We start from the raw sequence: 12,456 nt of genomic DNA on the forward strand, positions 1-12,456 counted from the left end.
TGAAGAATAACAGAATTTGGACCCCTCAGTTTCAAGTTGATTGCCTCTCCCCTTCACCGCCCCCACCACCCCTCCTCCCCACCCCGCCTCAATAATTAACTTGGTGATGCGCTGGAAGATCTCGGGTGTTTCGCCCACAAAATTCGCAGTCACGCTGCAATATATTCTGTGAAACGCTTTGAGAAGACGCGATAAGGTGCTGTGTCAAATGTAAGGATTATTATTAATGTTACGATCCAGCCGTTTATAAAAGACCTTCGTTGAAATTTGAGCGAAACTACGAGCTCTTTGACGGCCGGGAGTCTGACCCACTCGGGCTAACACGCGGTGATTAAAAGTCTCAAGATCCAGGAGGTGAAATCTCCCAGAGGCTGGGTCTCTGTCTGCGCTCTCTCTGCTGTGAACTGTGATCAGCCGAGGATAAAGCTAAGTTACTAATCCCCCGTAAACCGAGGGTTAAGGCTGCTGACACGAAGCAACGCGCAATTGTTTTTTTTTCAGAAAAAAAACACACGCGCGCAAAAAAAACGTCAGCAGGAAAAATGAACTGGGCATTTGTAGTCGAAAGTTTGCCTTTGCCATTTGCTTCGATTGTGTAAACACACTATTTAAAAACCAATAAAATGCTTGGTTGAAGTTTGTCATTTGAGTTAATCCACTTTGGGGATTTATTCCCTGTATTTTCAATTCAGGTTTTTTTTTGTCCGTGACGTTTCGCTATCTGATGCTGAAAGGACACCATCTGGATGTGTGGTATGAATATTCATGACGGATGTCCAATTTTATGGAGTGCCACTTACAGTCTCTGCTAAATTATCGGTTCAAGAATTTCCACTGACTATTTAGAGGATGGATTCTCATTAAGAATTGAATAGATGCTTGAAAAGGAAAAACAAAAGTTTCAAGGCGGTGGGGAAAGTTTCAAGGGAGAGGGAGTGGGGACGAGTTGGGTATTTCTTTCAAAGAGCTGGCACAGGCACGATGGGCCGAATGGCCTCCTTCTATGCTGTAACATTCTTTGATTCTAAGCTTCTAAGAATGGTCCACTATTGCTGAAAAAGACTGCTCAGTGTACGCCCGTTTTAGGAAATGCGGTTCAAAGAAATTCACAAGCATTTCAAGGACCTTCGAGCGAGCGGTTTATAAATGATTTTAAAATAAAAGTACGGGGAAGCACAACACAGCTCACTGCATTAGGAACGAAAGGCTTTAAAAACCACTGTGAACAATCAATAATTGAAAAGAAAAATAATCTGGGTCCCCAAATGTATTATGTATATTCCTCTTCCCATTTCAATTCGGTTATCAATGGCTTTTAAGGGAGAGGAATGTGACCCAGATAAACTAATGCTTCTTGAGATGGCTAATGACTCCTTTGCATTGCAAAAACCACTTCAATGAGAACAGTGCTGTCAACGCTGGAAATATCATGGCTCTACTTACACTGTGAGGTAAACTCCAAAGTTCTATGTAGACGCGACGAATACTAATTTATCTTCCAACTTTGTCCTCCTGTGATTCTCCAATTGCTGATAAAATGCAGTCACTTCAGTATAAAAAATGATGAGAAGCACTTTGAGACGTTTGGATTATGTATAAGTCGTTATATCAAATGCAATTATTATTATTATTATTAAGCAGTAGTAATAGTATTTGTTTGAATGCATTGAATTTTGCCCTTCAGGTCTAGGAGGTCACCTTTGACGTGATTTCCACTTTGCCAACCACTCTTTGACGAGCTTCATTCAGCCCCAGAAACGTGTCTGGTTACTCTCAAGCGGCTGCTTGAAAGTTAATGGCAAGTCAATTGCTTAATTGCCAAGTCATCAGGCAAGGTCGCAAACTCCACTGTGCACCGCGCTGATGTGAAAACAGCTGAAATGTGTGTTCGCGGTTACCAGCGGAGACTGATCTCACTCTCAATCTTCACATCCTTCAGTATTATCATTCTTTTTTTTAAAGTGCAGCACTTATTTCATTCCCTTTTCCTGAAAAAAAAGTTTGGTGGATTTTTGTGATTCAGCATCAGGAGGTGTTTTTTCTCCACACACGTTTCCACCCTTCCAAATCCCTTCACCAATACCCTCCTCCTTCAATGTGTCCATCAAATTTTCTTTCTAATACATTCAAGCTTTCTAACTTCCACTTTTTTACAGCTTCTAGTAGTGAGTTCCACATGTGAAAGTCTCCAGGATTATTATTAATATTGTTATGTATTAATATAGTAAAGCCTCATAAGTCGTATCAGTTGGCAACGTACATCTAATATGACTCAGGCAGATGCACGACTTAGGCGATTATACATTTTATACAGATCAGACTTATGTGAGTTTTACTGCACTAATATGAGTGGAACCAATTGCCAATATTCATCTGAATGAAGACCTACGGATAAGACGGCATATTGTCATTGGCTCACACGCTTCACTTTACGAAACCCAGCCGCCCTGGCTACTGTCGATGGCAACGGCTGAGGAGTTTGCCAATTTGCTAATGGCATTGTCGCCGTGTATTAAACATGAGGACAAGTCAGCGGAGTCGACAACCGTGTCGACACAAACAGCAGAGCAGACGCATAATTGTTTAGTTCATTGCAGTCAAGTTGCCAATGGGAGGCGTCAGCGTAAACTGACCCTGCAGTCTGACTGAGCCGTGGAGACAGACAGACGTTCAGTAAACTCATATTATGGAACCTGAGCGGCATCACCCGTCCCCACCCGTGACTTTACGAGGGCCGAGGAGCACTGAGAGAGAGATCACGTTACCTTTGCTTTTCCGCCTGCTTCTGTGTTGCTCTGAGTAGAAGGTCAGATGGGTCTCGTCGTCGGCCTCTGTACCAGAATCGTCTTCTCCTCTCATAACACCTGGAAAAACAACAGAACTGTATGTGATTCCCTGCTACTGCCTCTTATCCCAACTCAGGCTGTCCGCCTCCCCTCTGCCAGCAATTTTGTGCGTCAGCTGGGCTCGGGTTGCTTTGCTTTCCGGGTTGTGTGTCCATGTCCATGGCAAGACTTGAGCTCTCAAGTACAAGCCCGTCGTGAGAGTACAATACTGGGGCAATCGCGGTGTTGTAGGAGGTGTTGTCATCCGGAACAAATCTGGTACATGTCAAAGATCCCGTAACTCGATCGGAAAACAGAAGCGAGTCTTCTCCCGATGGCCTGGCCAATATCACTTGGTATAACATGATACTCTTCTTCATGACTGGTATACAAGGTTCCCTTTTCACATCTAATCTGTTAAGGTTTTGCAAAGACACTTATTTTTTGACTTAAAAAATGCAAGTTTATTTCGGATAGAATATTGGCTCAACAACTCGAGGATGGGCAGGTCTTAAATTGTTGAAAGCATTTTCGCTCGAAGAGGGGGAAAAAAAATCTCTTTCTCCGGTCTTGCACGTTGCTGCGATCTTTCATTATTCACAGCGCGTCACACAGCTTGTGTGCCACAAAGCCAACCCGACATACAACAGGAATGCTTTGGCAAAGACAGAGGGTGCAATGGGAGTCAGTGGTTCCCTTGACAGATATCCCTGCTTTGTACTCAACACGACATTCAACTAACCCTGCACTTTCCCAAATCCGCTGTTCTGTAAACCAGAAAAGCTCCAACTGTGCAGTGCAGTCGCCTGGAGTTTCTTTCACAAAAACACGGTCTGTTTTTCCCGTCTGATTACCTTGTCAAACTTGCCAACAGTGTAAGTCTGGTTGCAAAATTACTCATTGGATGCACTGCAGGAGGACTGAAAGATGATTTACGTGTGCTCACCCAGCTTGTTACTCTTTCTCTCTCTCTCTGTCTCTTTCTGTCGTCGACAACAACGACAAATCGCATTTATACAGCGCCTTTCACATTGGGAGGACGTCCCAAAGGCACTAGACAGTGAAGGATCAACTGGGGGTTGGAGCCAAGATGGGTGGAGGGCAGGGTTTGAGGCAGAAAAGAAGAGATGGGTGTCGAGCGCGGAAATAGACCCCATTCCTGCAGATGATGCCAATGGGCGGGTGGGGTGGGGTGGGGTGGAACTTCCAGACCCGTCAGGAAAATCAGGCTCCAGTCAGGGAGCAGGGAAAGTGGAGCATTTGGTGGATTTTTTTTTGGAGAGAGAAACACATGTAGTTCACACAGCTCCCAGTGACAGTGATGCTCTCACCAGCGGGCGCTGTGCGGAGAAGCTGGAAACGAGCAGAGCCTCTTACTCTAAAAACGTCGCTTTTGACTCGACCGTGCCACAGGAGATGCGGAGGAAAGGCTCTATTTTTACTGACTCGAAATGAGCATTTATAGTCGTTCCAAATATATCCCCTGGAGACAGCACAACACAAGCATGATTAATTGCTGAATATTAGCACGGTGGCCTTGGCTGTCACAGGTGAAAACGGCAACAACGCTTTCACTTTGCTTTGTGCCCTTCCAATTCCTCTGACAGACATTGCTGTAACAAAGAGATACACACACTGTCTGCTTCCTCTCTCGCCCAGGCTTCCTCCTGAGATTGTAGAGGGGGTCCACAAAGTCGTGTTACCCCAATGTTTTTTTTCCCTACAGTGCACTGACCAACAACCGAGACACGTTTTCTGATTCTATCCCCTTAACCTCTGGAATTACCTCCCTCAACCTCTCTCTGTCTTCAAGTCCCACCACCTCTTCGACTGTGCGGATCTCTCGAACGTGAAAGGCGCTACACAAATGTAGTTTGTTGTTGTCTATGATCAACTTACCATCTGTCCTCTCCCTCCCCTCAGCTCTATCCCTAAGTAAAGCTTCTAGATGTTACTCTACGTGCAGTGTGCTACACAAATGCAGGTTGCTTTTGTTGTTTGATTATTGCTGTATCGCTCATAAGATCGGCTAGGCTGTGTAACGTTTCACTCTCTCTGATAAACTTGGAGAGTTCATTATTAAGCGCACCGTCCCGTGAAAATAACTAATGAGGAAATCTAATCGCTCTGTCATCCAAGATTTCCAATTGATTCCTGCAATTACACTCTCCTGTCACACCAACAACGTAGCGTTTACACAACACACGTCAAGGTTTCGTGTTACGACGCAGAAAACATGACAGCGAATCAAAATCACAACACGAAAGTGCATTTTAGTACAAAGCTGAGCTCAGTCTACCTGCTGACAAAGCCATTAAAGTGTGCGGGTTTCCACTGAGACCCTGGGTTGGTACTCTATCCCCAACGCTGGGATTAAAGCCTTCAAGTTGCTCGATCCCACCATCTTCTGACTTAGAGGCAAGCTACCACTTAGACTCGCACTTTCTTACCAAGCCTGTATCTACATCCCTGCTCAATCGATCACCTGTCTTGTCACGGTCCGAATGTTTCAGCAGAGCCCAGATGCCCTGCGTAAAGTAGGAATCCGGTCTCTAAAACTATCCAAACAAGAAGCTGCTATGCATTTAGCCACACATGATGTTAAGATGACTTGACTGGTCCTGAAAACGAAAATAATTTCTCCCAACTCTTCTCCCAAATGTTTTTTTTATCATCAATCAAACCGGTTCAGAGAACAGTCAAAGCTATGTATCATTACTTCCTTTCCGCCCTGATGAAATGCAGCTCAAGGGGCCAGTAACGAAGAACCTTACGGTGTGTGAAAGGGATTGGAGGTCACAAACTTTGCTGTGACTGCTGGGATGATGGGCTGAGTTCAAACCGATCATCGTGCTGCAGATGTGTCCCGTTTCCGATGAAGCCAGATAAGTCCATGTACGGCTGGTTGGATTGCAAGGATTTGCTCACGCTGGCTGGTACAGAGCAGATCAGAGCTCCAGCTCATCAGCAGCTTTCTTTCTTCCCAACAGCCGTACACTGACCCCGTGCCACATGCTACAATTCACTCTCTGCGAGGAGATCTGAGAGTGTGAACGGAGCACAAACCAAGCAAAAAGGACTCGTCAAGGGATTGAACAACTATTACAAGCGCAATTCCTCCAAATTGGAATCAGCAGTAAAACCCACTCAGGTGCTCAGCGTGATCCAGTGTGCAGAAGTTAATAAGAGCAGTGTGGTTTTCTTTAAAAAAAGATTGTATTTATATTACAAATGTCATTCTGTATTAATGTCCTGTCTATCAAAAACTCATTCAGCTGACGACTGACAGGAGCAATCTAAAACCACGTCAGTCCTACTATTTTCTCTATAAATCACGCTATTCCCATGGACTGTGTCAATTTATTTCTCTCAATCGGTTTCTCCGAAGCTGCAGGACCCGTAGCTGCTCCCAATGTTATTCAGGTTGACTTTGAGGAAGGAGTTAATGAAACCATCTCATTTCAATGCGGTCTCAGAGACCGATCTTCTGTTCCCAGAAGCGACGCTGGCTTCCTTGCCTCTTTGAAATGGCTCGGTCGCCAATTCAATCACGTCAGCCTGACATCTTTTCAAACCGTCGTCTTGCATGGTATCCCGTGCCTCTTCCCGCCGGGGTGGAACGTGTGACATCCAATGCACAGAGCGCCCCATTGCGTCATCACCATTTCACTATCTTCCTTCTCGAGACCACGAGAGACTCAGATGAAGAAAGTCTTTCAGCCTATTTGTACCTCATCGTTCTGCCCTGGCTACCATCCGCACATCCATTACAGCATCATATTTCTAACCATATCTATCATCCTGATCTCAACCACCCGTTCCAGGTGCTAATTATCCATTTGAATGTGAAAAACTGGCGGGTGGTGGTGGTGGGGGGGGAAGGGGTTAGTCTGTCTTCAAATTACCCTTTCAAACAAAGAGCAGCTTTGTGCAAACTCCGAGTTAACAGCCTTTAGTTCCACACAATTCCTCTCGACTCAGCTGAACTCAACTCTGTCAAGGCAACGCATTTGTCCAACATCGTAATCACAGTCTGGTTTTGATAGTCCCCATTATACTCAAATAGCCTTCACTCCGGTCACACAGAAGTTGACAATGCTGGGGAGAATGATCCGAGTGTCGCAAGGACTATGGAGGAAACATTTTGGGGGTCGATAAGGTACAAGAGATCAGAGTGAGAATTCATCACTCAACACCACCCCCCCCCCCCCCCCCCGCCTCCTCCACAGCCCATCAAGTTGGTCAGGTTTGTTCAAATCAAGGCATCAAAGAAGCCACACGGTGTCGTCTCAATTATAATAATCCTCGCATTTGATACAGCGCCTTAACATGTCATTGAGACGTCTCAAAGCGCTTCACAGAATATACCGTGAAGTCAATTGACTGTATTTTGTGGGTGAAAGGCAGCAGCCAATTGCGCACAGCAGCGTCTAAAGAAATAGCCGTGGATTTCGTGACCACCAGAGCTCGGACCCACAGTCAGACATGAGACTGGGAAAATAAAGATCATGTTCCACTTCGTGCAGCTGGGAAGTCATTCAAGATTAATTACCTTTGGTGCCTGTCTAGATTTACTCCTTCAGGCAAAACAAGACATTTCAAAAGCTCGAGGCCCTGTTGCAAATGAGACTGGGGGGAAAAAAGATCTGTGCAAGTGTTTGCTGTGCATTGATTTCAGCTGTTGCTGCTGTTTACTGGCCCAATGGCACTTAAAAGGGCACCGTTAACACTTCAAAGATCCACTGAGCAAACTTTGTTGCATTTGTTTCAACAGACGTGGCACTTAACCCAAAACTGACGCAATGATAATATATATGATAATGATAATCCTTGCATTTGATATAGCGCCTTATCACGTCGTTGAGACGTCTCAAAGCGCTTCACAGAACATATAACTGTATTTTATGGGTGAAATTCGGCAGCCAATTGCGCACAGCGGTGTCCCACAAAGAGTCGTGGATTGAATAACCAAATTTTTTTTTTTGGAGGGATTATTAACCCCGGAAAGCGATCAACCAACAACCTGGTTCCTGCCTATTGCTAGGTAAACAGAGGGGTGTGAAGTAAGAAAATTTGCCGAAGGTTTCTCTCTAACCGGGAATCGAACGCGGGTCCTCTCGCTTGCGAGGCGAGTGCTCTAACCGCTACGCTGTTGGACTCCTATAAATCCTGCGATCTAAAATACTTTGAGGCACAGCGTCGCTAACTTTTTTAAAAAACAAAGGTTCTTAAAAGAAGCTTAAAAAAAAAAGTGTCTTCAAAATTAACGCTGAATCTACGATTTTGCTAAACTCTGGAGATTCTGAAACAGAGTCAACCGAGACACACGCACCCCCTCGCGGAGAAAAGTCTCCTCCAAGATGGTTTGTTTGCAAATGGCGCAGAACTAATCCCATTTGCTTCCCAGATACAAAACAGCCTGAGCAAAAAACAGCGGTGTCGTTGCTGCAACTCAGCTGAAGTGATTTTGCTCGACCTTGTCAGCGGGTTTTGCCTGGTGGTAAATCGTTGTCCTCTTGCATCTTGCTGTACACTTGATTCTCTTCGGTGCGGAACACTTATATGCTTATATCCTCGTTTGTCCTGTGCCTGTGGCAGGAATCTGACTGAACTACTCCGTGTCCTTCAACAACGCTTTCACGTAGCTCTCTCAGAACAGCTTGTGCCATGGGTGGGTTGGGTAGGTGGGTGGGTGGGTTGGGTAGGTGGGTGGGTGGTTTGGGTAGGTAAGTAGGTAGGTAGGTGGCACTGTTACCTGCTAAAGATTCTGGTGCTTTGCTTTCCTGCGTTCGATAACAACCATTTCGAAGGCTCTGCCTTTTTTGAAGCGTATCTTTTCCTGCCGAGGCATATTATGCACAAGCAAGTTAGCTCATTTTACGCCCACACACACACCCTTGCAATATTAAGGGCTATAACTGGCCCTTGGGTTTCCATTCCTGATCTTGATTCTCATGGTTGATCAACACCAATTATTATTATTATTATATTATTATTATATACCTATTGGAAAATACAACAGCAACCTGCACTGATATCGCGCTCTTCACGCTGGGTAGGTTCTCGGAGCGCTTGACACTTTGACATCGAACTAGGGAGAAGGGGGAGGTGACCTTAGTCGCGATCAAAGAGGAAAGTCTTCAGGTGTGATCTGTGCTGGGACAAGAGGGAGGAAGGTGGAGGGATTGAGGCAACGAATTCCAGAGGGTCGGAGCATAATAGTGGCCGAAAGCCCAGTCGCCAATGGTGGAGCGGAGGGGTCGAGGGACGTGAGTGAGGCCAGAGTCGGCTGTACAAAGGTAACGTATCTCCAATCCTAACTCCTCACAGCTCTATTTAACGACATTTAGATAAGGTGATTATTGTTCGAAGTGTGAAAGATTACATTGCAATTTAATGTGTGTGTGTGTGTGTGTGGAGGGGGTGTTGGATCTGAAAACACCACATTTCAATGGTGTTTTTTTAGAAGAAAGCAAACAGTTTTAAAATAATAGTCATGTTTCACTTGTCTGATCAACTAACTTCACTTGCAAAATGCCGAGTTAATTTAGCTGCCTAAATGTAGCACTCTTGAAGACTCTTCTTTTTTTTATCCTTCATTTTAAATCTCTAGGGAACTCGAGTGCTCATAAAACATTTACCTGATCAAATGATTCCTTTTAAGCGCTTAACTCTGCCTGCTCTAATTACAGAGAATTAGAAAGTGGATTTGCAATTGGGATACAAGTGTTTCTGGTGAGAGAGGCAAAAAAAAGGCAAAGCAGTTTATCTCGTCTAACGTTCTATCATCCGTACAGAAGGAGACCCAGAATATAGAGCGCGTGAGTTTATGAGGCTGAATTTGATTCAAAATGTTAGCCTGGCTCAATGGGTAACACGCTCACGTCTGAGTCAGAAGGCTGTGAGCCCACAACAACTTGTGTTTATATATATATAGCACCCTTCACGCCGGACAGAATCTCTGAGCGCTTTCATCTCCTCACGAGAGGAAAGGGATAACGGTGCCCAATACCAGCTCAGATGTTTGCACTGACCGGACATGTCAGTCGAGAGCTGGTCAATAACCTGGTTGCTTCGATCTGCAATGCATGCATGTCTCCGACCGTCACCGTGATTACCGCCACCACCACCAAGAACAGCCAACACTTGCCACCACCACTAACAACCATCACCCTTCTTCTCTTAAGTGGTTAAGCCGACGGCACGCTCAACGACGGTTCTCGCATGTCCTACCTCTACTTTTATTCCTCCTTCCCTTCTTTCGTCCCGTGGCAGTGCTGCGTGGAGCTTGCTGAAGGTGGGAGATCTCAATAGGCGTGTTTGTTCGAAAACTCTCCTTGAACTTCTGCATCAGTGACTCCACTGTTTCGTGGGTTACATCAGCGGCTACAATTCGTCAATTGCATTATTATTATAAAAATCGTGAAAACTTTTACCACACCTCGCACGTTTCATAACTAGCTATTTCGTACTTTAGTGCAATTAACGCACCTGGCAATTGCCGAAACTAGGCGTAACTACAGCGAATTTAAATCCAAAATTTATACTTAAATACAATTTTTAAAAAAAAGCTTTTTTGAGTTTCAAGAAATAAGCAAAAACATACGCCCGCCCCCTCGTCCCCCTCCCACCACCCGCCCAAAATAAGATACAATCGAAACAACTTAAGATTTGGCAGCTGAACAAAATACAGTGGTCTCTAAAGGCGACTTGTACATTCATACTGAAAGATGAAAAGGAACAGATCCCTTTGAAGAATATAATATAATTTACCAAAGAGCTTTGCGTTGCTGAATTGGCACCTGAGCTGAGGGTGGAAGCCAAGTGGCCGGGGGGAAGATGACTGAAAGAGTAGTCAAAGATGTAGGTACGTTTCGAGGTGTGCCGAGGAAGGGAGCGGACAAGAGGCATAAAACACCAGGGGGCGGGGGCTGCCGAGGGAACATGTTTCTTAGGTTTACCAATACTAAGTGGGTCCTGTAGCTGCACGTTGGACTCTGGGAGCTGAGGGGGCTGTGTAAGGGAAACAAGGGATAAAAGGGTGGCAGTGGCTCTATCCCATCTGAACAACGCTTCACAACCCCCGACAGCAAAGATAGCAAAGAGGAAAAAAAAAGCAAACCAAAGGTGTTTCAGGCAACGGGTCAGTTTATTTCCCTCTCCCTTTCCTCTCCCTCCCTCCCCCCCCCACCTCCCTCCCTCCAATCACCCTCCCCATCACCCCCCAACCCGAGACAGAAGGCTTGAGACGCATCAAATAGCAGTTTTCACCTTTATTTGAAAAAAAATACTGTGGACGTTGGAGGTGGATGACCTATGAGGCTCTCTAGGCTGCCTTCTGTTGGGTTTGTTCATCATTTGCACTCTTTTCATTCCTCTTGGCTTCACTGACGTGTGCAGCAGCTTGTAATTTCGCTGTTTAATTTGACTTTGTAACACTTGTGTGGAAAGTCGCGACTGGGAATAAAAACTAATTTTCGCTGGTATAGCAGAGTGTCAAAGTGATAACACTTCAGCCTGATCGGTTTGAACGATAAGATACCCATTCAGGTTGCTCCGGTGGCTCAGTGTGTTGATCTCATCGACTCATCCAGTGAGAAGCTAAAGATTAAGGACTGGGAAGATCTCGGATCCACAAGCACTGAGCTCCATCCGGTACCTCGCCCAACAATAATAAGTGGCCCAAGTGGTCATTATCATGTACGAACTGTACAATCGTGAGCCATTTGATATGCAGGAACTATCTCTCAGGTCAGGAGGAAGTCTCAAAGCGCTTCACAGGATTTACTGTAAAGTGCAGCAACTGTGGATTTTGTAGGTGAACATGGCAGCCAATTTATTCTCAATCACATCCCCACAAAGAACGAAAAACAGTGACTGAATGACCAGGTTTCTCTTTTTTTTATTTGGCCGCAATGTAATGCTACATCAGTGCTGCATTGGAGGGAGGGAGGATGTCGGGGGCTTGAACCGACGACGCTCTAACCCCACACCACCCCAGACAAAATCGCTGCCAACTGAGCCATAGCCGAGGCTGTCAAGTCTTCTGAGGAGATATTACTGTACGGGAGCAGTTTGAAGGACTCTGTGCCCTCCACCTCACCTGTGGCGATGCCTCACTGACTGAGAAATGCTCGACAGGGAGACCAGATGAAAATTGAAACCAAAAATTAAAATACAAGTGTTATGAATGGAATACGTGTGTGTCACTGTAACATGATAAATAACTCAATTTGTCAGGCTGACTGGGAAAGTGATGAGCAACAAAGTCACCGGTGAGTTAAGGCCACCCTCGCAAGTGGAGATAACTTATTTATTGCGGCACACGACTGCCTCCTGACATATTCAATTTGTTTTATCAAACGCTCCTCACGCTGACCTCTAGTGATACTTCCCACACAGGCAGCATTCACCCTCGTGCATTCAATTATTTGTAGTTTGCATTTGATAGAGCATCTTATCAGGCCAACAAGTCTCAAAGACCTTCACGGTGCGTTTTGTAAAGTGTAGTTACTATATTTGTAGATGAACTCAGCAACCAATTTACACACAGCAATGCCTAACAAACAGCCCGTTCTTGTTACATCCGGAAAACTGCTGCACAGGAAAAAACTCTCTTCCCTTTTCGAAT

General features: G+C 45.2%; 1 protein-coding gene across 6 annotated transcripts in view; it reads right to left on the bottom strand.

Annotated features, from left to right (window-relative positions):
• LOC103180398 (astrotactin-2) overlaps nucleotides 1–12,456 on the bottom strand; it is a 390,078-nt gene that overhangs the window by 197,921 nt on the left and 179,701 nt on the right. For 5 of the 6 annotated variants that reach the window (XM_042337318.1, XM_042337320.1, XM_042337317.1 and 2 more), the window contains exons 5-6: nucleotides 10,059–10,211; nucleotides 2,766–2,864 (exon numbers count right to left, since the gene is read on the bottom strand). In XM_042337318.1, coding sequence (XP_042193252.1) covers nucleotides 2,766–2,864; nucleotides 10,059–10,211 — 252 coding nt within the window. The remainder of the gene's footprint in view (nucleotides 1–2,765; nucleotides 2,865–10,058; nucleotides 10,212–12,456) is intronic. The other variant, XM_042337323.1, reaches the window with a different exon arrangement.

This window comes from Callorhinchus milii, unplaced genomic scaffold (genome assembly GCF_018977255.1).
Source record: "Callorhinchus milii isolate IMCB2004 unplaced genomic scaffold, IMCB_Cmil_1.0 Scaffold8, whole genome shotgun sequence".
NCBI classification, from domain to species: Eukaryota; Metazoa; Chordata; class Chondrichthyes; order Chimaeriformes; family Callorhinchidae; genus Callorhinchus; species Callorhinchus milii.